We start from the raw sequence: 25055 nt of genomic DNA, 5'->3' as shown, positions 1-25055 counted from the left end.
ACAGCGCGGCCGTGTGTGTGTGTGTGTGTGTGTGTACGCGCGCGCTCTGTAACGCGGGTTACGGACTCTGAGCGGCTCCTCTGCCGGTTCTGACGCTACTTCCGGGTTATTGTCTCCTTTCTGTTTCTGTTCCGGAGCGGAGGAGAGGAGCCGGGACTCCGGGGGAGACACACACACACACACAGTCAGAGACTGGTCTGATCCCGGACACACACACACACACACACACACACACAGTCAGAGACTGGTCTGATCCCGGACACACACACACACACACAGAGATGAGTTTCGGCCGCTCGGCTCGTCTCCCCCCGCGGGACAGGAGCGGCTCCCCGTCAGGACCTCAGGACTGCAGCAGCGCCCCCTACAGGACACACTGAACACACAGGAAACACTGTGTGTGTGTGTGTGTGTACCGACTCGGCTCTGTCCCGTCCCGGTGAGTACACACTGCTCCAACACACACACACACACACACACACAGTTCAGAGGTTTTATACACACATTACTAACTCATGTCTCCCTCATTCTGTCTTATGGAGCGTAATGACCTCACAGTGTGTGTGTGAGAGAGAGAGTGTGTGTGAGTGTTGGACTGAGAGAGTGAGTGTGTGTGAGTGTTGGACTGAGAGAGTGAGTGTGTGTGTGTGAGAGAGAGAGAGAGAGAGTGTGTGTGTGTGAGTGTTGGACTGAGAGAGAGTGTGTGTGTGTGTGAGAGAGAGAGAGAGAGAGAGAGTGTGTGTGTGTGTGAGTGTTGGACTGAGAGAGTGAGTGTGTGTGTGAGAGAGAGAGAGAGAGAGAGAGAGTGTGTGTGTGTGTGAGTGTTGGACTGAGAGAGTGAGTGTGTGAGAGAGAGAGTGTGTGTGTGTGAGTGTTGGACTGAGAGAGTGAGTGTGTGAGAGAGAGAGTGTGTGTGTGTGAGTGTTGGACTGAGAGAGTGAGTGTGTGAGAGAGAGAGTGTGTGTGTGTGAGTGTTGGACTGAGAGAGTGAGTGTGTGAGAGAGAGAGTGTGTGTGTGTGAGTGTTGGACTGAGAGAGTGAGTGTGTGAGAGAGAGAGTGTGTGTGTGTGAGTGTTGGACTGAGAGAGTGAGTGTGTGTGAGAGAGTGTGTGAGTGTTGGACTGAGAGAGTGAGTGTGTGAGAGAGAGAGAGAGTGTGTGTGAGTGTTGGACTGAGAGAGTGTGTGTGTGTGTGTGAGTGTGAAAGAAAGTGTTGGACTAAGTGTGTGTGAGAGTGTTGGACTGAGTGTGTGTGTGTGTGAGAGTGTTGGACTGAGTGTGTGTGTGTGTGTGTGTGTGTGTGTGTGTGTGAGAGTGTGTTGGACTGACTGTGTGTGTGTGTGTGTGTGTGTGTGTGTGTGGTTGGGGGGGGGCGGTAATGACAGATCCTGCACATGTCTTTCATCCCTGACTCATTTGTAAACTGTGTTCAGGAGGTGTGTGTGTGTGTGTGTGTGTGTGTGTGTGTGTGTAGGATACTTGTTGGACCAGTTAGGATTATTCTCTGGTATTTTTTTATTGCAGTGTGTTTGTGTGTGTGTGTGCTATCAGGTGTACATGGAGACAGTGTGAAATGCAGTCATGTGTGTTCAAAGTTAATTTACCTTTCAGTTTAAGTTCTGAATTAGATCCCAGTCCAATCGTGGACACGCCCAACACGTAGAACTTCACATTAGATCAGACGTGCAGTGATCCAACAACCTTCTGTCTGATCTTCACTAAAACCTGAGAACTTTGCGTTCTCTGACACACCAGATGTTGTGTCTAACACCTGTCTAACGTCACCTCACTAGTGTGTCCAAAGTCCAAACTCTAGTGTGATTCATATCTTCTTGTTTTGTATTCAAATTAATTGTGTGCTTGTGAGTGTTTCCTTTTGAGTGTGCAAATAAGTGTGCGAGTGAGTGTTTCCTTTTGAGTGTGCGAGTGAGTGTGTGCGAGTGGGCGTACAGTGTGTGCGTGTATGTGCAGTGTGACCACACCCTGTTATCAGTAACTGGTAAGCGTTGATTGTGTGTGTGTGTGTGTGTGTGTGTGTGTCTGTCACACTTCTCTTCTAAACTAATTCACTACATCCTCAGACTAGAGTACTTGCTGCAGTCAGAGCCAGGTGTGTGTGTGTGTGTGTGTAAGCTGACCACGGTCAGGTGAGTAACACATTGTGTAACATGAATGTCTGCATCTTGTTTACTTGTTTACTGTGTGTGTGTGTGTTTTAAGCAGTTGATTGCTGCTGTGTTAAGTCTCTGGATACGCCTTTAAAGAGTTGATTTGTTACATTGTATCCCAGTGGTGTGTCAGTAGGGGGAGGAGTTCGGACGTGTTATTGTGTCACTAGTCTGTATATTTGTATATTAATAGTGTGTGATGGTTGTTAGTGTTGAGTGTAGAGAGAGAGAGAGAGAGAGCGGGGGGGGGGGCTTATCTCTACTTCACACACCACACTGGGACTGAGAGACTGACACACACACACACACACACACACACAGATGTGGTTGTTCTCTCTGGTGAATCCAAACATACAGAAACAAAACTGAAACTGAGATTGTTAGGTTGTGTTTAATTCTTGTGACTCACACACACACAGACCCAGTTTCAGTCTTCCAGGACGGTGTGTGTGTGTGTGTGTGTGTGTGATGAGGTTCATGATAGGACTTTGGTCATGTGACTCCCTCCTGTAGTGTGAATCTGTAACTTTAACCTGGAGTTCTGTTCGTGTCTTTAGTGTTCTATCTCACACTGTGTGTGTGTGTGTGTGTGTGTGTGTGTGTGGGAGGAGCCACCGGTTTCTTTAACTGACTCCGGCTGAATCGCATGGATGGGCTCTCCTCCTGCGCGTGCGCACTGCTGAGAGGGGGAGAGCGCGTGCAAGCGGCCAGAAGGAAAACAAGAATAAACACTGCATAAGCGCGCGAGCGCACGCACCCTGAGAACCCCCGCGGATGTGCAGTGAGGGAGCTCGCGCTGCAGCAGCTGTGTGTGTGTGTGTGTGTGTGAGGGAGGATAAAGCCGGTGCGGCGCGCGCTCCTCCTCCTCATCCTGCTGCATGCGGACCGGTCAGTGCTCACGGGATTACCGGAAGCCTTCATCACCATCATCATCACCCATCCGGGGTCTGGAGACGCGGATCATTTCACTGTTGGATCGATTCCCCGGGTTTGCAGTCGGTGCGCGCGGGAGAGGAGGAGGGGGCTGTGGGGAGCGCTCGAGCTTCAAAGGCCCCGCTGATGGTGATAACACAGAGACGGCGCGCGCCGCACGAGACCCTGACTGACTCGTGTTGTTCCGGTTCAGTTTCCGGTTTAACGGATCACACCGCTCGCGCGACACGACGGGATTTACCGAGCGCAAAGTTTAAACTGTTTCTCTGTTAAAGAAAAGAACCCAGGAGCGCGAGCGCTGTCTGTTAACCCGGAAGTGTAGAGAGGAGACACAGAGGGACAGGACACAGCAGCGCGAGACACCACAGCTGGGATCACACACACACACACACACACACACACACACACACACACTATAAGTGTGTTCTCCTGTTCAGATGTGTTACTTGCACGTGTGTGTGTGTGTGTGTCAGGTTGGAATGTGATGTATGTGTAATCCCACAGCAGCTGCAGCATCTCACACACACACACACACACACACACACACACACACACACACACACACTACAGTTCTTTTGACTCTATAACACACACAACCCTACAACTTTAGAAGTGTGTTGTTCAGTACTCTGTGTGTGTGTGTGTGTGTGTGTGTGGTGATCCCACTCACTCTGCTCTAAATAAACAGGATGTAGGAACATCAGACGGAGCAGTGTAGGATTCTGGGACATCACCCTGTGGACTGGAGCGTCTGAGTGGCAGCCATGTTGGCTCCTGTGACTCCGCACTGAGTGTGTGTGAGTGTGTGTGTGTGAAATGGAGACTAATAGAACAGGACTGATTAAGGAACTCGTGAACACTTGACTACCACTCCGTGTGTGTGGTGGGGGGTGTCGTGGCAATGGGGAGCTCGGCGTCGTCGTTGACGACAGAGGCGGAGCCTGAACACGGGTTCAGCAGGGCGCCGTACCCAGAGGCGCACCCTGTAGGCTGGATACGGAACAGTCACAGCAGCCCGGTGTGGGGGAGCCGAGAACACACACACCATCACACACCCCACCGCCCGCGCAGGTAACACACACACCATCACACAAACCACCGCCCGCGCAGGTAACACACACACCATCACACAAACCACCGCCCGCGCAGGTAACACACACACCATCACACAAACCACAGCCCGCACAGGTAACACACACACCATCACACAAACCACAGCCCGCGCAGGTAACACACACACACACCATCACACACAATGGCTTTCTGTCCAGGTGCGTTGTTGTGCAGGATGAAGGTTCTACAGGAAGGATGCTACCGCACACACTCAGTACCCCTGGTCAGGGGGCACATACTTATGGCACATTATAGTACATTGAACCAGTCCGATTCTTCTAGCTTACATTCTAATAGCTAGGGTCACATGATCAGTGTTCCTGTCACTCTCACAACCTCAACATGTCAGGAGCGTGTGTGTGTGTGTGTGTGTGTGTGTGTGTGTGTGTGTGGTGATAGAGATGATGGAGGAGGAGTATCTTTCTAAATCAATCTGGCTCCAGTGTATTGATTTTTTTTTATACAGAGAGACAGAGAGCATTATTTATTCATACACTGTGACATCCGGTGTGTGTGTGTGTGTGTGTGTGTGAGAGAGATCTTGTGTTATACAAATGTTCTGTATCACTTTAGGACAGCTGTACTGTGCATGAGTAAAAGCAAGCCTTTAGGATAAGTGTGTGTCTGTGTGTGTTATTGCAGTATTTACTGTAGATTAACTCAGTCCATCCTTACTCACATAAAAACAAACCAAAAAAATCCCTACAAGTTTCCCTGTAGAACCGGCAATGGTAATGTTACGCCTGGAGTACTAGCTAGGGTTTTAATGTTTATCTTGAAGTTCTAGAGCAGCAGAACGTCAAGTCTGGAGTTAAGTTCTAGAGCTGCTGAACACTCAGCCTCATGGTTAATAGCTGCTGTGTGTTTGGCCCAGAAGTCCAGAACTGTCGAACACGCACCTTGGAGTTCTAGACCTGTAGAATGTTTCACAACTTCTAGAGCGGCAACCTCAAGCCAGCCCAGAGTTTAAGTGCAGCAGGAGGTTTGGTCTGGACCCTGAGGGCAGCAGGAGGCTTCGTCTGGACCCTGAGGGCTGCAGGAGGTTAGGTCTGGACCCTGAAGGAGGTTTGGCCCTGAGCTCTAGACTGGCAGAGATTTCAGTGCAACGTTCCAGAGCAGAGTAACATGTGGGTCACGGTTCTAGGGCGTTCAGTACAAAGAGCTGTGTATCATTTACTGTCTTCTGGTTCTAGAGCTCTGTTCCAGATCTCCGTTACAGGTGTTCTAGCTCTGTTCAAGCAGAACGTTTCGTCCTGAATTTGAGAGCTGAATCCAGAGTGCAGTTTATTACATCTGCTTAATAATAAAAATTATTTGTAGTGTTAATCTTTCAAACACACACACACACACATACACACACAGCAGGGCATTTGGAGACAAAGCCCTAATCATTAACACCAACATAAGTTCTGGCCCTCATCCTGGTATGTAGTGTGTGTGTGTGTGTTGTGTAGTGTTGAGTCAGTGCTAACTGTGGTTTGGCCAAGTGTCTCTACATGGGGCTGCATCTCAGCCAGCACAGACGAGTGTGTGTGTGTGTGTGTGTGTGTGTGTGTGTGTGGTGGATCATGGAGACAGGTGTTCCTCCTGGCTTGGGTTTCTGGATGTGGTGGTTCTTTAACCTGTCCAGACCTCTGTCTATGAACACACACCTCTGACCTTTAAGCCTGAAGGACACAGGGTTCTTGTTCTTCGCTGATAAACATAAGACGATGTAATATGATGGGATGTGAATGAGAAGACGGCGAGACAGGCTCATGTTTTAGACAAACCCCGACCCTCTCACATAAGCCCTGAATGCTTTTTTAAAGGGCAGCTAAGGTCCAAAATTCACTCTCCATCATGTTTAAATGTACAGGTGGGTCTTCAGTGTGTGTACAAATGTTATTTTTTTGTCCTTTGTCTGTGCCTTCTTGTTATTCTCTGAAGAAAGCATGTCTTAGCAGTAGCTCATTTACATAGACACTGAAATGGTGTGTTTAAATATGGAGTGAAAATGTATATTAACACACACAGACCTGCGTTAATTTGGTGTAAACTAGGTGGCGTAGTCTGGAGGTCTGGAGAGGAGAACATTACTATGACACTGCACCAGTCAGAGTTAGATCCAGGTTCTTTGGTCAGTTTCTCACTTCTCCTTATCTTCTAGTCTAAAGCTCTGGTCTTCAGAAATGCACAGGAGAAGATCAACCTAGAGCTCTTGGTGTGGTGTTTGTGAGGGAGAAGAAAGCAACATGTTGTTCTGCAGAATGTTTGGAGCATAATTCTTCTGAGGAAGAGGAACACACACCAGTCCAACACCTGGCTTGTGGAGCTCATCTAGAGGAACTGTGGTGCAGCATGTGGATCTCTACTCCATATCAGAGAGATTCTGAGAAACATTCTAGATGAACTAGAGCTTAGAATAATAAGAGTGTGTGTGTGTGTCTAGAGCTGATTCTCCTCTGGAATATATAGAGGGTGTGTGTGAGAGTGATCGCTGATGATTCACATTTGGGTTGTTTGTATGGGCACTGCAGTGTGTGTGCGTGCTCTAAGTGATGATCTAATCAGATTTATGAGGAGGATTAAGGTAAGACCGAGGGCTTTGCTGACTCTGATGTAACATCTCTGCAGGACTCAGAGGGTTTTATACGTTTGAAGCCAATGTGTTTAACTTTTATTTTATTTATTTATTTAAAAAATTTCTCGTCTCTTGATGAATATTTTTGTGCTCTACAGGAAACTCTGCAAATAACTGGCGCATTAGGGGTGGTGGGATGGGGCAGGGTGTAAATGTTGACAGGAAAGCTCCTTGTAACTATGCAGAGTGTGATCTTTTACGAGGGCGTGTGTGTTGTTACAGCAGTTAATCTCTCTTCTTGTTGTCTCTTCGTCAGTCTCTCTCACTCCCGCGGGTCGATGATGGAGACCATGGTTCTCGGCTCTGATTGGTCGTGTGTTCGTTGTACCTTCCTGAACCCGGCTGGATCTCCACGTTGCTCCATCTGTGAGGCACCTCGCAACAAACCCGATCTCAACAGAATTCTGCGCCTAAGCAGCTGCTGGACCTGCCCCCGCTGCACGCTGACCAATTACAGTGCCTCGGGGGCATGTTCAGTCTGTGGGGCGCCACCCAGTGCCTCAAATGGCCCTACCCCTTCCTCCTCCTCGCCCTCAATCTCAGAACCCATTACTTCTAACTCGGAGCCAAAACGGCAGCACGTGGACGAGGCCTTGGTGAAGAAGCCCGAGTCTAATGGGGAAGTGAAAAACGCTGAAGTGGGTGTGGTTTCAGGCTGGGCTTGTCCCCGATGCACACTCTTGAACACCCCGACGGCGATGTCCTGCTCGGCCTGTGGTGGCCCTCGGAAACTTTCGCTTCCCAAAATCCCACCCGAGGCACTCGTAGTTCCAGACATCCGGACCCCATTGTCTGGGTTTCCTGCACAAAATCCCGGACCGGTCCTCATTGACCTCACTGAGGACTCGCCTCCTAACCCCACCCCTTCTCATACACCATCTCCACCCCCCAACACAACCAGCTTCCTTCCTCCTTCCTTGTCCTCTTTGCAAAATAATCCTGTTCCTCGGAGCAGACGGGAAGTCCCACCCCCTACTTCCTCCTCGACAGGACCTTCCTCTAAACCTAAGCCGAGTCTCCCCCCCTCAGAACCAATCAAACGTCTTAGTGTCCTTGAAGAGGAGGAGCCAAGTCCTAACCACCCGGCTCCGCCTTCTTGGAAATGTCCCGGGTGCTCCGCTCCTTCCGGTCCTTCAGTGTCTTCGGCGGGACGTTGTGATGCCTGTAGAGGACCACGCCAGGGGGCAGGGCCGAGCGCGGATGTCATCGACGTCGTTGGCGAGTCTGTTCGCTTCACGCCAGCCACACCATCAAGCCCTGATTTCACGTCATGGGCGTGTCCCAAGTGCACGCTGCGGAACCCTACAGGGACAGGACACTGCAGTGCATGCGGAACGTCCAAACTTCACGGATTCTCTGAGCCCTTCGCTAAAAAGACCTCGCATGCGCCCCGAGGGACGGGGCAGGGGGACAAGTGGGTGTGTCCTGCATGCACGCTGCTGAATGAGATGTGTGTGAAGCACTGTGTGGCGTGTCACACGGCTCAGCGCTACATAAGAACCAGGAAGGTGAAGGCACTGCGGCGCAGGCAGAGCGTGCACGTGGAGCAGCGGAGGAAAACGGACGAGGGCGAGGCTAAGGAACTTTGGGAGAACATCGTCAGTTTCTGCAGAGAGGTGTGTGTGTTTTCTTATAGAAGGCTAGTACTAATGGGATGTATGAACAGTTCATGGTGGGCTACCCTGTAATTAACCACGCCCCCTAGTAGACACAGTCTGAGATTGGTGTTCTTCCGGTGAGAACATTAACATTACGTTTTTTTTCAGAACGCTGTGAACTTTGTGGACGACAGTTTCCCTCCTGGTCCCAGGTCAGTGGGCTTCCCCGAGAGTGACAGCGTCCAGCAGCGAATCAAAAAGTGGCTTCGCCCACACGAGATAAACTGCAACAACTTCAAGGACCGAGGGGTGAAGTGGTCAGTGTTCCGAACACCCCGTCCGTCTGACATCCTGCAAGGGCTTCTGGGTAACTGTTGGTAAGAGACAGAGAAGGTGGGGTGCATGAGTGTGTTCTCCCCATGTGTCCTTATATCTAAAATTACGCTTTGTGTGTGTGTGAGGTTCCTGAGTGCTCTGGCAGTGTTAGCGGAGCGCCCCGAGCTGGTGGAGCGAGTGATGATCACCCGGTCAATCTGCCATGAGGGAGCATATCAGGTCCGCCTATGTAAGGACGGAACGTGGACGACGGTGCTGGTGGACGACATGCTACCATGTGACGAGTATGGATACCTGCTGTTCTCACAGGTGTGTGTGTGTGTGTGTGTGTGTGTGTGTTCATTCAAGCACTGATGTATCCATTTATTCAGAGTACATAAGCGTGTCCATCCCTCCAATTATCCATCCTCCCACCAAGTGTCTATCCATCATCCATTCATCTGTCCTAATAGTTGTCTATTTATCCATCCAAGTCTCCATCTGTCCTTTATAAATATCCAACTATCCATCCATCTCTTCATCCACCCCTCCATCCAACCCAATAATAATCCCTTCCAACTATACACACATTCATTTGTCCATCTCCCCAATTATCCATCCATCCACCCTGCTTTTATCTACATTACTTATCCTTTCCTCCTTCTAATCATCCGTATGTCCATTCACATAATCTTCCCACCAACCCTTTTAAAGTAACCTTCCATCCATCCATCCATCCATTGAACCCAGCTGTCTGTGTATATCGTATCCCTTCAAGCCTCAATCTGTCCATTGATCGAAGGATCATTCCATTCATGTATCTGTTAATCAATCCATTATTTGTTCCTTTGTTGTGTTCCTGACAGTATGATGAGGGCGTTCAGATAATGATACTAATCTCAACTCTCTCTTTCTCTCCTACCCCCGCCCCCCCCCCCCCCCCAGGCTCAGAGGAGACAGTTGTGGGTGGCTCTTATAGAGAAGGCCTTGGCGAAGCTGCACGGCTCGTACTTTGCGCTACAGGCCGGTCGAGCCATCGAGGGTTTGGCGACTCTGACCGGAGCGCCGTGCGACAGCCTCAACCTGCAGGTGAACAGCACCAACCCGCGCGAGGAACCCATCGACACCGACCTCATCTGGGCCAAGATGATCAGCTCCAAGGAGGCGGGGTAACACTCACACTCACACACACACACACACACACTGTCTATTTCAGTATACACACTCTGTACCAGTCCAGGGTGGTCTCTGCTAGTCCCCGTGTGACTGGTTGATTCTCCCTCAGGTTCCTCATGGGGGCGTCCTGCGGGGGAGGGAACATGAAGGTGGATGACGCCGTATACGAGTCTCTGGGGCTCCGTCCACGACACGCCTACTCCATCCTGGATGTCCGGGACGTTCAAGGCTACAGGTGACCAACACACAAGAGCAAGCACACAAACTCTCTCTGTACGTTCTGTTTTAGGTTTAGCACAATTCTAGGTCGTCCTATTCTGCAAGCTTACAGGATCTTCTGTTCTGCATGAGTTGAGATAGGAAGGTTCCTGAAATTGTCCTAGATTCCAGGATTCTGGTTCTCTCTTCTCAGGGTTCGGTGCTGTTGATTTTAATGTCATGTCCATATTTAACAGATACACACTTTTACATGATTGTATGAAGCCCAGGGTTCTAGGGGTTCTAATCTGCACAGTTTTGGAGTTGGCAAAGTTAAAATTGGTTTAGAACTGGTCAAAATTCTTCTCATTTTCTAACCTGAACATTTTTCTTGATTGTGTTCTAAATGTGCACGTTTCCCCCAATAAACATGTGCAACATTTAGAACACAATCAAGAAAAATGTTCAGAATGTGTAGAATCCTAGAGCTTTGCTGTCTTTGCAGAACCTCTGTAGTAATTTTGAGCAGGATTCTAGAGCTGGTTCTGGTTATGACAGGATTCTGGATCATCCTTCTCATTATCTTGTACTGATATAGTTTTGAGGCTTCTAGATTAGAAAAGTCTTATTTTACTGAGTGCTCTAGAACGTTCTGTATGAGTACTGGTTCTGTTTGTGTATTTGTTCATCAGCGCACTGCTCTAGATGTTTGTTCTGGATTTCAGTGTAGTCGCCTGTCTTGACGCTGTGGTGTTGTGTTCCAGACTCCTGCGTCTGAGGAACCCGTGGGGACGGTTCTCCTGGAATGGCTCGTGGTCGGACGAGTGGCCCGACTGGCCGCAGCACCTGAGACATGAGCTGATGGCGCACGGGAGCAGTGAGGGAGTGTTCTGGATGGAGTATGGGGACTTTATCAAGTCAGTACTCAATACTGATTAAGAATTTACACTACAATAGGTTTACTGATCCATCAGTGTACACACACACACACACACACACACACACACTTTGCCGGTGTGAAATATAGACAGCCACTCTTTTCAACTCATGTTTTATTTACACACAGAGCACAGACATGTATCTGTAACCCCTCTCTCTCTCTCTCTCTCTGTGTGTGTGTGTGTGTGTGTGTGTGTGTGTGTAGGTACTTCGACTCTGTGGATATCTGTAAGATACACTCGGACTGGCATGAGGTGCGAGTGCAGGGTTCGTTCCCCAGCAGGGCGAGTGGACCGATCACAGTGAGCTCTCTGACCGTCCTCGAGAGGACCGCGCTGGAGTTCGCTCTGTTCCAGGAGGGGAGCAGGTACACACATCACACACACACACACACACACACACACACACACTGGTACACGTGTAGACAGTACATTTTAATTTTACCCACTGTTAGGTATGTAATCCGTTGTTGTTCAGTGTTACGTTTAATCCACCCAAAGGTGGCGCTGTTTCTCCTCTCAGCTCTTTGGACACTCTGTCCCCGTTGTGATTCTGTCATGTCTACTCATATCACATGTAGTGCTGGTGTGAGGAGAATTTTGTTAGTGTTTTTTTATTATTATTATTTTTTATGTGGGCTGTAGAGCGCCCCCTGCTGCTGTGGACCACTCTTACCTCTTCTCGCAGTGCATCCTTTAATTCCTTGCCTGTCTAGATATTCGTGTTTTTGATGCTTGTAGGTGATGCTTGATTTACTTATTTTTGCCGTTTATTTAATGTATAAATTTAGCTGTCGATTTAGGTAGCGGTGGCGAGTTTGGCATGTTGTTCTTAGGCCGATCATTAAACAGGTCAGTAATTGGTTAATCGTTAAGATTTATTAACAAGACGCATTTGATCTGGATGTAAGGATAGTTTAAACACGTCTAGCAGCACGATCCCGTCAGGTCTGGTGTGTGAGACGACCAGGGCAGGAGGGACGGTCTGAGGTCTGTCTCTCTGTACTGGTTAAGAGACACGAGCTGCTTAAAATCCTCAATCAAATAAATAAATACACCTGAGCTCTGTAGCATCTGAGGGCTAGGGCACTGAGTTACTGATCAGAAGGTCGGTGGTTTGATCCCCAGCTCCACCAGGTTGCCGCTGTTGGTCCCTTGAGCCAGGACCTTAACCCTGTCTCCTCCAGGGGCTCTGTATCAGGGCTGACCCTGCGCTCTGACCCCAGTTACGCTCGGATATGTGAGGAAAGAATCTCACTGTGCTGTGATGATGTATATGAGACAAATTAAGAAGTTCTCCTCCTTTTTTGGGCTTTATCTACTGCCTCTGTCTCTCTCTCTCTGTCTGTCTCTCTCACTGCCTGTCTGTCTGTCTGTCTTACACTGTCTATCTCTCTCTTTGTCTGTCTCTCTCTCTCTCACTGTCTGTCTGGTTTTTTCTTACTGTCTCACACTGTCTGTCTCTCTGTCTGTCTGTTTCTCTCTCTCTTACTGTCCATCTGTCTCTCTTTCTAGCTGTCCCTCTCTCTTTCTCTCTCTCTTAGTCTCTCTCTGTCTCTCTCTCACTGTCCATTTCTCTGTGTCTGTCGCTGTCTCTCTCTCTCTCTGTGTCTGTCGCTGTCTCTCTCTCTCTCTCTGTGTCTGTCGCTGTCTCTCTCTCTCTCTGTGTCTGTCGCTGTCTCTCTCTCTCTCTGTGTCTGTCGCTGTCTCTCTCTCTCTCAGTGTCTGTCGCTGTCTCTCTCTCTCAGTGTCTGTCGCTGTCTCTCTCTCTCAGTGTCTGTCGCTGTCTCTCTCTCTGTCTCTCGCTGTCTGTCGCTGTCTCTCTCTCTCACTGTCTGGCTGTCTCTCCCACTGTCGCTGTCTCTCTCTCACTGTTTGTTGCTGTCTCTCTCTGTACTTCTCGCCCTGTCTGTCTGTCTCTCACTGTCTGTATCTTTGTCCCTGTCTCTCTCTCACTGTCCATCTGTCTCTCTCCCTCTCTAGCTGTCCACTTGTCTCAGTCTCTGTTTGTCTGTCACTGTCTGTCCGTCCCTCTCTTTCTGTCTCTCACTAGCCGCCTGTCTCACACTGTCTGTCTCTTACTGTCCATCTGTCTCTCTCTCTGTTTTTCTCTTTCACTGTCTCTGTTTCTTACTGTCTCTCTCACTGTCTGTCTCTGTCTGTTTTTCTCTCACTGTCTGTGTCTGTCGCAGTCTCTCAATCTCTGCCTGTCTCACTCTTTCTCACTGTCTGTCGCTCTCTCTTTCTCACTGTCTATATATATATGGTAATGACTTTTAATGACTATAAATATATATCTATATGTAATTAAAATAACCGTTTTAATAAAAACAAATATCACTTTATACAGACTAATGTGTCGTCTTTGTGCTCCCTGTTCCCTTCCTGTCCCAGACGGTCCGAGTCTGCGGATAATCACCTGTTGGACCTGTGTATCATGGTGTTCCGCGCGTCCTTCTCCAGCGGGAACAAACTAACACTCGGCCGGTTGCTCGCTCACAGCAAGCGCGCCGTCAAGAAATTCGTAGGCTGCGACGTGATGCTGGAGCCAGGGGAGTACGCCGTCGTCTGCTGTGCCTTTAACCACTGGAACGGAGGGGGAACGCCAGGTACACACACACACACACACACACACACACACACACACAGTCAAAAATAACCAAGCCAATAACACAAGAACTTTTATTGTGTTTGTTTATCGAACATTTATCTCACACACACACACACACACACACACAATGTTACTTACCTACTCGAGTTAGTTTGACTAAAGTGAACCTCGAGTGTAACAGACTGGGTGTGTTCAGCTCCAGGACTCGGTTCCTGTTAGTGAGTTGTGCTCTGTATGCAGTGAAATGCTTTTTCGACTACCAGTGACCTTAAAATAAAAGCTTAAACATAAGAAATAAATATAAATAAAAGGTAATACGGTAGAAAATAAAGTTAACTGGTAAAATATACTGTACAAGTAAAAATAAAGACATATTGCAATAAAAGAAATATTGCAGAAAAATGAAATTAAACTAGTAAAAATAAAGTATACTGTGCTACCTAAAATAAAATAAGAATAAAAATAGACTGTACAAATAAGAACAAAATATATATAATATAGAAATATAAAAGAAGAAAATAGAAATTTGTCCATATAAGTAATGTAAAAATTGCTGAGGTGTGCAAATATGCATAAAGTGACTTCTTAAAGTGTCTTATTATTAAAGTGATTTGTGCAGTGGTCCATAATGAAAGAATAAGTATATAGTGCAAAAATTGTGCATGAATGTGTCCATGAATGCCCCCTGTTGGATGTAAAAGAGATGATATTAGTGCTGTATTGTGTTGTGGTTAAGAGACCTTATGGCCTGTGGGAAGAAGCTCCTCCTCAGTCTCTCTGTGTTGGTCTTCAGGGAGCGGAATCGCTTCCCAGACCGCAACAGAGAGAACAGTCCATTGTTGGGGTGGCTGAGGTCCTTCACCATCTTCCTGGTTTTGGTCCAGCTCCGTTTTCTGTAGATTGAGTGCAGGTCAGGGAGCTCGGTGCAGATGATGCGCTCAGCTGATCGCACCACCCTCTGTAGAGCTCGTCTGTCCTGCAACCAGGTCGTGATGTTTTCCGTCAGGATGCTCTCTATGGTGCAGGAGTAGAAATTCCTAAACAGCTTGGAGGGCAGTCTGAAGTCTCTCAAGCGTCTGAGGTGGTAGAGACGCTGCCGGGCCTTTTTCACCACGGTGTTGATGTGACAGGACCATGACAGGTCCTGCGTGATGTGAACACCGAGGTATCGAAAGCTGTCCACTCTCTCCACTGGGCTCCTGTTGATGATGGGGGTCTGGTAGTTCCTCTCCTGCTTTGTACTAAAATCCACTATCGGCTCCTTTGTCTTGCTGACGTTTAAAGGGAGGTTTTTTCTCTTGCACCAGTTCTCCAGATTTCCAGTCTCCAGTGCTGAGAGTGAGGGACGCTGAGACATGTCCGCCTATCCTTACTGCCTGTGGTCTGCCAGTTAAAAAGTTGAAGATCCACTGACCTAGAGATAAGCTGAGTCCCAGGTGCTCCAGCTTTTTGGTGAGAGTGGAGGGAATTATAGTATTGGATGCTGAGCTGTAGTTGACAAAAAGCATTTTAACATAATTCCCCTGAGCATCCACAGGTGAGTGAGAGATGTGTGGAGGAGCTAAAAGATTTATCATCTGTTGAACAGTTAGGACAGTAAGCCACCTGTAGTGGGTCCAGTGTGTCGGGTAGCAAAGAAATGATGAAGTCTCTGACCAGCACTTCATCACTACTGAGGTGAGGGCTGCAGGGCGATAATCGTTGAGATAAGCAGGATGAGGAACAATGATGGACTCTTTGAAGCATGTGGGGATCACCGACTGAGATAAGATGTTGAATATCTCAGTGAACACAGGTGTTAGCTGGTCTGCGCAGGCTCTGAGAATACGACCTGAGATGCCGTCTGGTCCTGCTGCTTTCCTGGTGTTTACTCTCCTGAAGGCTCTCCTCACGTCATGTGTCACCTGTCTGCAGTCATTAGCATTAGATTTATCATTGTTAGCTGCAGCCTCGAAGCGAGCATAGAAGGTGTTCACTTAATAGTCCGTTATTGTTCTTAGTCTCTGCCACAGGCTCCTAGTCTAACTTTTTTGGAGCTGTGACTATAGTTTCCTTAGCCTCCTTCACCACTTTCTGAAATTTGTATGACTCAGTCTTATACGAATGTCACCCAACGCAGGTCCTGCGTTATACGTCTCAAAGCGTTGCGGATGGTCTCATCCACCCACGGCTTCTGATTGAGAAACATTCAGCGTTAGTCTGTGAGCTCACTGTGTGTGTAAACGAGTGTCGAGTTTAAAGTCTGTAGACTGTTCGATACCATTACTTCATGTCTGTCTTTCTTATCTGTCTGTCTCACTGTCTTACTGTGTCTCTATCACTCTTACAACTTGTTTCTCTCTCACACCTTCTGTCTTGCTCACTGTCTTTCTTAACTCCTGTCTTTCTCTGTTCCCCCACTCTTATCTCTCTCTTACTGTCTCTCACTCACTTTTCCATCTCTCTCTTTCTTTTAACTCATTGTCCGTCTTCCTCAATGCTGTGTTTGTGTTTATTTTATTGTGTGTTTTGATGTGTGTGTGTGTGTTTTCAGTGTCGAGCCCCACTGCCCCCCCTCGGTCGTGTCCTGATTCTCCGGGCTTCATTTTGGCCATCTACAGCTCCAGACAGGTGATGGTGGAGCAGGTCGATGCCACGGCAACCACGCTCGCCGATGCCATCATACTGCTGACGGAGAATAAAGGAGAGAGACACGAGGTAGACACACATACACAAACTATTTAAAACTCTTTCCTTCGCTTCCTCTCTGTTAGGATACTCACATGGCGCCAGTGAGGTCAGCTGCTGTCACGACTGCTCCAACCTATTTTTCTTTGTTTTTGAATTTTATGATAATTTTCAGTAACTTTAAACTGGCAAATTCATCACCATTGAGTACGATAGAGATACTCTTATTTCTATTTGTTTACAATGTACTCACAATTTAACGTTTTTAACTTCGGATCCGAGCTGGCCGAGTGAGATCCTGAGGGAGAACAAAGGACGCACCGGGACGTTGTTCTTACGATCATTGTTATACTACAGACAAGGACGGCTACAAGGCACAATCTCGCCCTCTGTTTGGGAAATCCAACCATGGCGCCATCTTCCTCATGCCAAAATACAAACAAAGGCTGAAACAGGAAGTTCCAGTTCAGAGGGAGGTCGCGCGGTGGACGGACCAATTGGTGGCCGCATTACAGGACGCACTCGATGACCCAGACTGTCATGTTCCGAAACAGCTCAGATGACATCAGCGTGTTTATGGAAGCGGTTGTGGAATTCATCGGGAAACTAGCGGATGATACCATTGAAAAAAATCTATCAGAACGTTTCCCAACCAAAAGCCGCTGCCTACAACGCACGGACCTGCTTCGGGGGACATGGACCCGTACAACGCTGCGCCATACAACATTCGGAAGGTGGTGAAAGAGACGAAGCAGCGCTACGGGAAGAAACTAGAGTCAGAGCTCCAACAGAGTGACTCTAGGAGCCTGTGGCAGGGACTAAGGACACTAACAGACTATAAAACATCAACATCCAGTATGACGGACGCAGACATGACTCTAAACACTTTCTATGCTCGCTTAGAGGCTGCAGCTAAAGACGCTAGTGATGCTAATGGAAGTCACTGCCAGCACCGGAAGCGCGTTCATCATCACCGAGCATGACGTGAGGAGAGCCTTCAAGAGAGTGAACACCAGGAAAGCAGCAGGACCAGACGGCATCTCAGGCCGTATCCTCAGAGCCTGCGCAGACCAGCTAGCACCTGTGTTCACTGAGATATTTAACATCTCTTTATCTCAGTCGGTGATCCCCACATGCTTCAAAGAGTCCATCATTGTTCCTGTCCCAAAGAAACCACATCCTGCTTCACTCAGTGACTATCGCCCTGTAGCCCTCACTTCAGTAGTGATGAAGTGCTTTGAACGCCTGGTCAGAGACTTTATCATTTCTTCACTACCGGACACACTCGACCCACTACAGTTTGCATACCGCCAGAACCGTTCCACAGACGATGCAATCTCACATTTCCTCCACACATCACTTACTCACTTGGACACTAGAAGGGGGAATTATGTTAAAATGCTCTTCATCGACTACAGCTCTGCATTTAATACCATAATTCCCTCCACACTCACCACCAAGCTGGAGCACCTGGGACTCAGCTCATCTCTGTGTCAGTGGATCTCCAACTTCCTAACTGGCAGACCACAGGCAGTAAGGATGGGTGGACACGTCTCACCCTTCATCACTCTCAGCACTGGAGCCCCCCAGGGTTGTGTTCTGAGCCCCCTGCTGTACTCTTTGTACACCTACGACTGCGTGGCCACTACCAACTCCACCGCCATCATCAAGTTTGCTGACGACACCGTCGTGGCCTAATTTCTGACAACGACAAAACATCCTACCTGGAGGAGGTTGGAAAACTGGAGAACTGGTGCCAGAGAAACAATCTTCCTTTGAACGTCAGCAAGCCAAAGGAGTTGATGGTGGACTTTCAGCACAAAGCAGGAGAGGAACTACCAGTCCCTCATCATCAACAGGAGCCCAGTGGAGAGAGTGGACAGCTTCAGCTAACTCGGTGTTTACATCATGCAGGACTTGTCATGGTCCTGTCACATCAACACCGTGGTGAAAAAGGCCCGGCAGCGTCTCTACCACCTCAGATGCTTGAGAGACTTTAGACTGCCCTCCAGGGTGCTCAGGAACTTTTACTCCTGCACCACAGAGAGCATCATGATGGGAAACATCACAACCTGGTTCAGGAACAGCACCATGCAAGACAGACGAGCTCTACAGAGGGTGGTGAGATCGGCTGAGCTCCTCATCTGCACCGAGCTCCCTGACCTGCACTCGATCTACGGCAAGTGGTGCTGGACCAAGGCCAGGAAGATCGTGAAGGACCTCAGCCATCCCAACAATGGACTGTTCTCTCTGTTGAGGTCATAAAAGCGATTCCGCTCCCTGAAGGCCAAAACAGAGAGACTAAGGAGGAGCTTCTTCCCCAATATGGTCTCTAAACCAGATTAACACACAGGACTAATCATCTCCGCGTTTTTTTGCAACACTGCACAGAAATGGACACTTATGGACATTTCTCATCTGTGCACATACCCCAGTACACTGTAGACCGGACAATCATGGACACTGCACACTTTCTGGACATTTCTATTCGTTTCCATTTATTTCCATTTGCACACTGCTGGACATTTTTCATTCATTTTCACTTTTTATTTGCATTAAAATTTATTTTGTCCTGTACTAATTAGTTTTATATTTCTTATATATTTTAAAATATATATATTTTTCTACTTTTTTATAGTTTAGCTATTTATTGCTTTTCTCTTTCTTATTTCTTGTTAATTGTTTTGTTATTTTAAGGTCACTGGCGGTCGTATAAGCATTTCACTGCATATTGTACTGTGTATGACTGTGTGACGAGTACATTTTTAATTTGATTTGTCCTGTGCTTAGGGCCGTGAGGGAATGACCTGCTATTACCTCACTCATGGGTGGGCGGGGCTTATCGTTGTTGTGGAAAACCGACACCCGAAGTTCCATCTGCACGTGTCATGTGACTGCACAGACAGCTTTAACGTGGTATCGACACGCGGCAGCCTGAAGACTATAGACAGTGTTCCACCACTACACAGGTACAACACACACACACACACTCACACTCTCTCACACACACTTCCACACCTCACACACACACTCTCTTACACACTCTCTTACACACATGCACACTCACACACTTCCACACCTTTCACACACACTCTCACACACACACCTTACACACTTCCAACCTCACACACACTCAAACACCTTACACGCACCTCACATACACTCACACTCTTACTATGAAGGTAAAACAGTAGCAAAACCCGAGAGCTTGCAAATTCGAATGTGAGAAATTGTAAAATGAATATTTGTATTTGTAAGTTGAAATTTGTACTCACAGCTCTGATGTGAAAAGCTGCATCTATCGATTTGCACACCTGTGTTTTGAATTCGAAGTTGCAGATTAACAGGCACAATTGTGTACTACACATTTATCTTTGCGCTTTACTTCAGTTTCGCTGTACAACCACAAGTCGGCGCTCACAACCTCTCAGATCTGGCAGTACAACCTCAAATCCCGGCGCTCTGACTTTTGCTACTCATTTTGCGATATTCTGTAGCAAAACTCACTTGTGCGCTTGTAAACGCGGGGGCGGGGCTGGGGTGGAAATGAAGTCATTTAATTGGTCAATGCCTCACCAATGAACATTTAATTGGTTGGAGCCAGCCAATGAAGTGGGACGTTTTGTGCGCGATGACGTCACAGACTACACAGAGCAGCTCGCGCCGTTTCGGTGGTGGTGGTCGTCTATGCCAACCAGTTAAACGACATTGCTGCGCTTTTACTGGTATATAAAATCCAGTAAAACTAATGATAGTTAATAAAAAAAATTTCCAAGCGTTTAAAAACAAAATAGCTGATACATATGCATACAAATGTTTGCATTGTGGCTGGCGTTGTTCATTGGTGAGGCATCGACCAATAAAATGACTTCATTTCCACCCCAGAGGTTGTGAGCGCCGACTTGTGGTTGTACAGCGAAACTGAAGTAAAGCGCAAAGATAAATGTGTAGTACACAATTGTGCCTGTTAATCTGCAACTTCGAATTCAAAACACAGGTGTGCAAATCGATAGATGCAGCTTTTCACATCAGAGCTGTGAGTACAAATTTCAACTTACAAATACAAATATTCATTTTACAAGTTCTCACATTCGAATTTGCAAGCTCTCGGGTTTTGCTACTGTTTTACCTTCATACTTACACACACTCACACTCTCACGCTCACACACACTACTCACACACACACTCACTCTCACACACCTCACACAGACACTCTCTCACACACTCACAAACACACACATACACACCTTACACACACACACACCTTACACACACCTCTCACACACTACTCTCACACACACACACACACACACACACACACACACACTACTCTCTCACACACTACTCTCTCACACACTCACAAACACACACATACACACACCTTACACACACACACACACCTTACACACACCTCATACACTCTTACACTCGCTCACACACACCTCTGACACTCTCTCTCACACATACACATATACTCTCACACACTCACAAACACACACATACACACCTTACACACACCTCTCACACACACCTCTCACACACTACTCTCACACACACACACACTCTCTCTCACACACTCACACACTACTCTCTCACACACTACTCTCTCACACACTCACATACACACACCTCACACACACACACCTTACACACACACAAACACACCTTACACACACCTCATACACTCTTACACTCGCTCACACACACCTCTGACACTCTCTCTCACACATACACATATACTCTCACACACTCACAAACAGACACATACACAGCTTACACACACACCACTCTCTCTCACACACACACAACTCTCACACACCTATATTGACTGTAGACACACAGGGGGCGGAGTCTGTCAAAGAGAGACAGGACGTGGGACGAGGGACGTGGGACGAGGGACAGGATAAGGGTGAGGGATGTGGGCGGAGACTATGGGACAGGACTGATGAAGACATGTTGAGAGATAAAATGTAAAGACGACAGAGGAGACCAGGATATCTTGTGTTTAGTTTTGTGTACTACGTGTTTGTTTATTTATTGTGTGTGTGTGTGTGTGTTGAGCAGGCAGGTTCTGGTGGTTCTGTCCCAGCTGGAGGGGAACGCCGGGTTCTCCATCACACACCGTCTGGCTCACCGTAAAGCGGCGCAGGCTAACCTGGGCGACTGGACTCCCACTAAAGCCACACACTCGCCGCAGCTCACACCCGACACAGAAGGACTGCACAAGCCCCGCCCACTCTGACACATGCCCACATGTGCCCACACGCTGCTGGGGGGCGGAGCATAGCGGAACTACTGAGCCAATTTAATCACACAACTGCTCCTGGAGCCAAACGCACAACACACACACACACAAAGGACGGACGGTACTCAAGGATACCGCCATCACTAATGCACACTGTGTGTGTGTGTGTGTGTGTGTGTGTGTGTGTGTGAGGGAGCCAAAGCTGCAGGAGGTCAAAGCGTCCCGTTTATTTTTAACGTCTAAAGACTACATTAAATATTTTTTTTATTTTTTTTTCCTTTTGTGTCATTTGCCCTCATTAGCATATATGGGTGGGGCTTCATTTGTCACAGCCAATCAGGGAGCCAGAGGGAAAAATACCTGAACTGAGTGTTTTAGTGACGTGTGTCGACCAAAGCTCTTGTTCACCATCACGACTTCCTCTTGATACACACTCCGTTACAATAGTTAGCATCCCAGCTAGTTAGCATGCTACGGAGTCCTCAAGTTGGAAACACGGGCAGGTACTGATGCCTCCACCAGGTGTGTGTGTGTGTGTGTGTTTGTGAGAGAAGCACACTTTAAAGTCAGTGAGGAGAAGGTGGGGGTGATAAGTATCGGAGCATTGTGTGTGTGTGTGTGTGTGTGTGTATGTGTGTGTGCGCGCAAAATTATTTGTGGCATAAAGAGAAAAGCACAAACTGATATACGGAGCGCTCTGATTGGTCGGATGGGTGTTGCCATGGTTTCTTCAGATCTGTCCTTTTTCCATTTGTTTTCAGGTTGGCGGCGCCCTCTACTGGTGCGCGCGCACACACACACACACACACACACAGACACACACACATCCCTACCTCATGGATACATATTACAACCTAAACATGCAAGCGTTGTCCTTCTGTGGACACACTCATATTTTCCTCATAATCACACAACAGTGCACCCAGTCTCTGCGTGAATGCGTGCGTGTGTGTGTTTGTGTGTGTTTGTTGGTAGATCAGGATGTACACTTGGTTCCCTATCTCAGGTTCCACTGGACCAAAAAAAAACATTATTTAGTGGGCTTACTGCTGTGGGGGTGGGGTTTGCAGGTGTGTGGGGGTGGCTTGTTGCTATTGCGACAGGACTCAGGATTTAGAGGCGGGTCTTAAATGATTAAGGGGTCGTGTGGGTGGGGTTTATAGCTTTGGTGGTGGGGTTTACACACAAAATGCATAGAATTATAAATAAAATATGAAATATACCATGTAAAGCTGTAAATGATTATTGTTAATAAAAAAGTTGATTACCAAATATGGTGTTTTTCACTAAAGGAATTACTGTGTGTGTGTGTGTGTGTGTGTGTGTGTGTGTGTGTGTGTGTGCATGCATGTGAGAGAGAGTGAGAGAGAGGATGTAGATCTGCCTTTCCTGGTATATCAGAGCAGTGATCTAGAGACAGTAATGTATAAAATGATAAAGCTGATTAATGGTGCACTTTTATTAAACTCTTCTAAGAGAAATAAATCAGGGCCCGCATTCACAAAGCTTCTTAATCCTAAAAGTTGCTCCTAGTGGTGAAATTCTAAGAAAATTCTTAGAATTATGACAATTTAATGGAATTTCCCCTTAAATTTAGGACAAAATCATAGTAAAGATAAAAATGATTCATAAAACATCTTAGCCCTAAAAACAGCTCCTAAAGGTAAATTGTTTATTGTTTTTAACATTTGGCTGTTTAATTAACTTTAATATATTTGGTCTATAACAGAAATTTTGCATAAAGTAGCCTGTAGTCATGATTATACAATTTCTTTATATTCAAACATTATTTCCGTGTCTGTTCTATTATCATATATTCTGTTTTCACAAAGAGTGTATTTCAAGACCTTTACAGAGGTTATTTGTTCATTAACCAATCACAGACCTTGAATTGCTTCATCATCCCCAGCAACAGGGTCGACCACGCCCCCTAACCGAGATAAAGGGTTTTGTACTTTCCTTCCTCAGAGTTGTTCTCAGAAGTTTCCTAAATCACTTTTAGTCTAGGAGTCCCAGCTAGGACTTTTTCAGCTGAGATAGGAACTCTCTGAGGGATTTTATATGGGCCCAGGTTGTTTTCAGGCTGCAGCGAGTGTGTCGAAGTGACAGAACACTAGTCCCAAATATATTGTGTGGAGATATGAGTTAAGATTCAGGTCTGGGGTTAAAACCCCTATCACAGTCTGCCACTAGAGGGCCTCAGACATTCATCTTCACTTTTGAATCCTTGCTAGCTCGTCCACAGTCAGGTTCCTCTACCACATTCCTGAATTTAATCCCAAAATCCTAATCTCGGGCATCAGGAAGAAAACAATAGATTACGCTTAAAATTAAAAATGTATTCAAATCCACATGGTAGCAGTGCGCGAGTTATCTGTAGGTTGATGGTAGCGTCTCTGAATGTTTCATGCTTCATCGTAGTTAATCATAGATTCCAAAAATATTGTTGGACCAAATTCCATCAATTTGCTTCTTAACGTTTAACCCCTTGAACCGTCACAGCTTTAACTCACGTTTAGTCATGGTTCTGCTACACATCACGCGGCGGGCGATGCTAGCTGTACATGGATGTTGGAAGTGACAGGTAGCTTCCTGCGTGGAGAGGTAGAACAAACTGTATGTCCACTAACAGGGTGGGGCACTTCAATAGTGAGGATGGATCGGATTGAGGCTCGGCTCTAGACGGTTTACTGAACAATTATGTTTGGCGATGCTAAGACAAAGAAGAGGAACTCTGCACCGTCTGGGTTTAGATGTTAATATGAAGGATGTTCATGAGAAAGATTCCAGCAGATGCAGGTGATTCCGGACAGGACAGGATGGTGTAACTCTGACAAAGGTTCGGCTTTAACTACACCCTCGTGTAGAAAGTCTTGATAGATTGTAGAGGGTTCGAGAGAAATCCTGGGCCCGTATTCACAAAGCTTCTTAAGCCTAAAAGTTGCTCCTAGTGACAAAATCTTAAGAAAATTCTTAGAATTATGACATTTTTTAAGAATTTCCCCTTAAATTTAGGACTAAATCTTAGTTAAGATAAAAATGATTCACGAAACATCTTAGCCCTAAAAACAGCTCCAAAGGTAAAACTTGTTAAGAGTAGAGAGGAGGACTTTTAAGAGGCTTAAGAGTTTCTATAGCAGAGGACAAAATGGTGGAAAGATTAAATATTCTCCAAACACTGAACATAAAAGTAAACATGGCTCTTCTGTCCAATTTGGTTTTCTTGTTGTTTTACTTCCTTCCATCTCTCTTGGATTGATGGTTACCGTCCAAAAGTGCTTAACCTTAAACAGACCGTCCTGTAATCATGTAATTCATCTGAAATGGATTACAAGTAATAAATTCACTTTGTAAATGAATGTAAGAACTTAAATATAGTAACTACTGCATGGAAATTGGTTGCTTTAAAAGTAGACACATTTTTAACATTTGGCTGTTTAATTAACTTTAATATATTTGGTCTATAACAGA

The 25055-nt window shown here is 46.9% G+C and overlaps 1 protein-coding gene across 3 annotated transcripts; it reads left to right on the top strand.

The window, feature by feature from the left end:
* The first annotated feature begins 245 nt into the window (after positions 1-245).
* capn15 (calpain 15) lies at positions 246-22510 on the top strand. 3 transcript variants are annotated; one of them, XM_053494310.1, is made up of 12 exons: positions 246-439; positions 7093-8452; positions 8603-8811; positions 8896-9079; positions 9695-9918; positions 10035-10160; positions 10888-11040; positions 11268-11429; positions 13456-13670; positions 16206-16369; positions 19130-19308; positions 21404-22510. In XM_053494310.1, the coding sequence occupies exons 2-12, from the start codon at positions 7115-7117 to the stop codon at positions 21579-21581; spliced, it is 3132 nt and encodes a 1043-aa protein (XP_053350285.1). In that variant the 5' UTR covers positions 246-439; positions 7093-7114; the 3' UTR covers positions 21582-22510. The 3 variants fall into 3 exon arrangements, with proteins under 3 accessions (XP_053350285.1, XP_053350286.1, XP_053350284.1); XM_053494311.1 differs by lacking the exon at positions 246-439 and adding an exon at positions 2032-2146; XM_053494309.1 differs by lacking the exon at positions 246-439 and adding an exon at positions 3055-4171.
* The last annotated feature ends 2545 nt before the right edge of the window (positions 22511-25055 follow it).

The sequence above is a fragment of the Clarias gariepinus genome, chromosome 4, assembly GCF_024256425.1.
Source record: "Clarias gariepinus isolate MV-2021 ecotype Netherlands chromosome 4, CGAR_prim_01v2, whole genome shotgun sequence".
NCBI lineage: Eukaryota > Metazoa > Chordata > Actinopteri > Siluriformes > Clariidae > Clarias > Clarias gariepinus.
Note: the sequence above shows the minus strand (reverse complement) of the source record. Positions and strands in the feature narration are given on the sequence as shown.

Coding starts and splice junctions, on each gene's coding strand:
- capn15 (XM_053494309.1), top strand. CDS start 4,002: ATGGGGAGCTCGGCGTCGTCGTTGACGACAGAGGCGGAGCCTGAACAC. Junction 9,919..10,034: donor ATCAGCTCCAAGGAGGCGGG/GTAACACTCACA, acceptor ATTCTCCCTCAG/GTTCCTCATGGGGGCGTCCT. Junction 11,041..11,267: donor GAGTATGGGGACTTTATCAA/GTCAGTACTCAA, acceptor GTGTGTGTGTAG/GTACTTCGACTCTGTGGATA.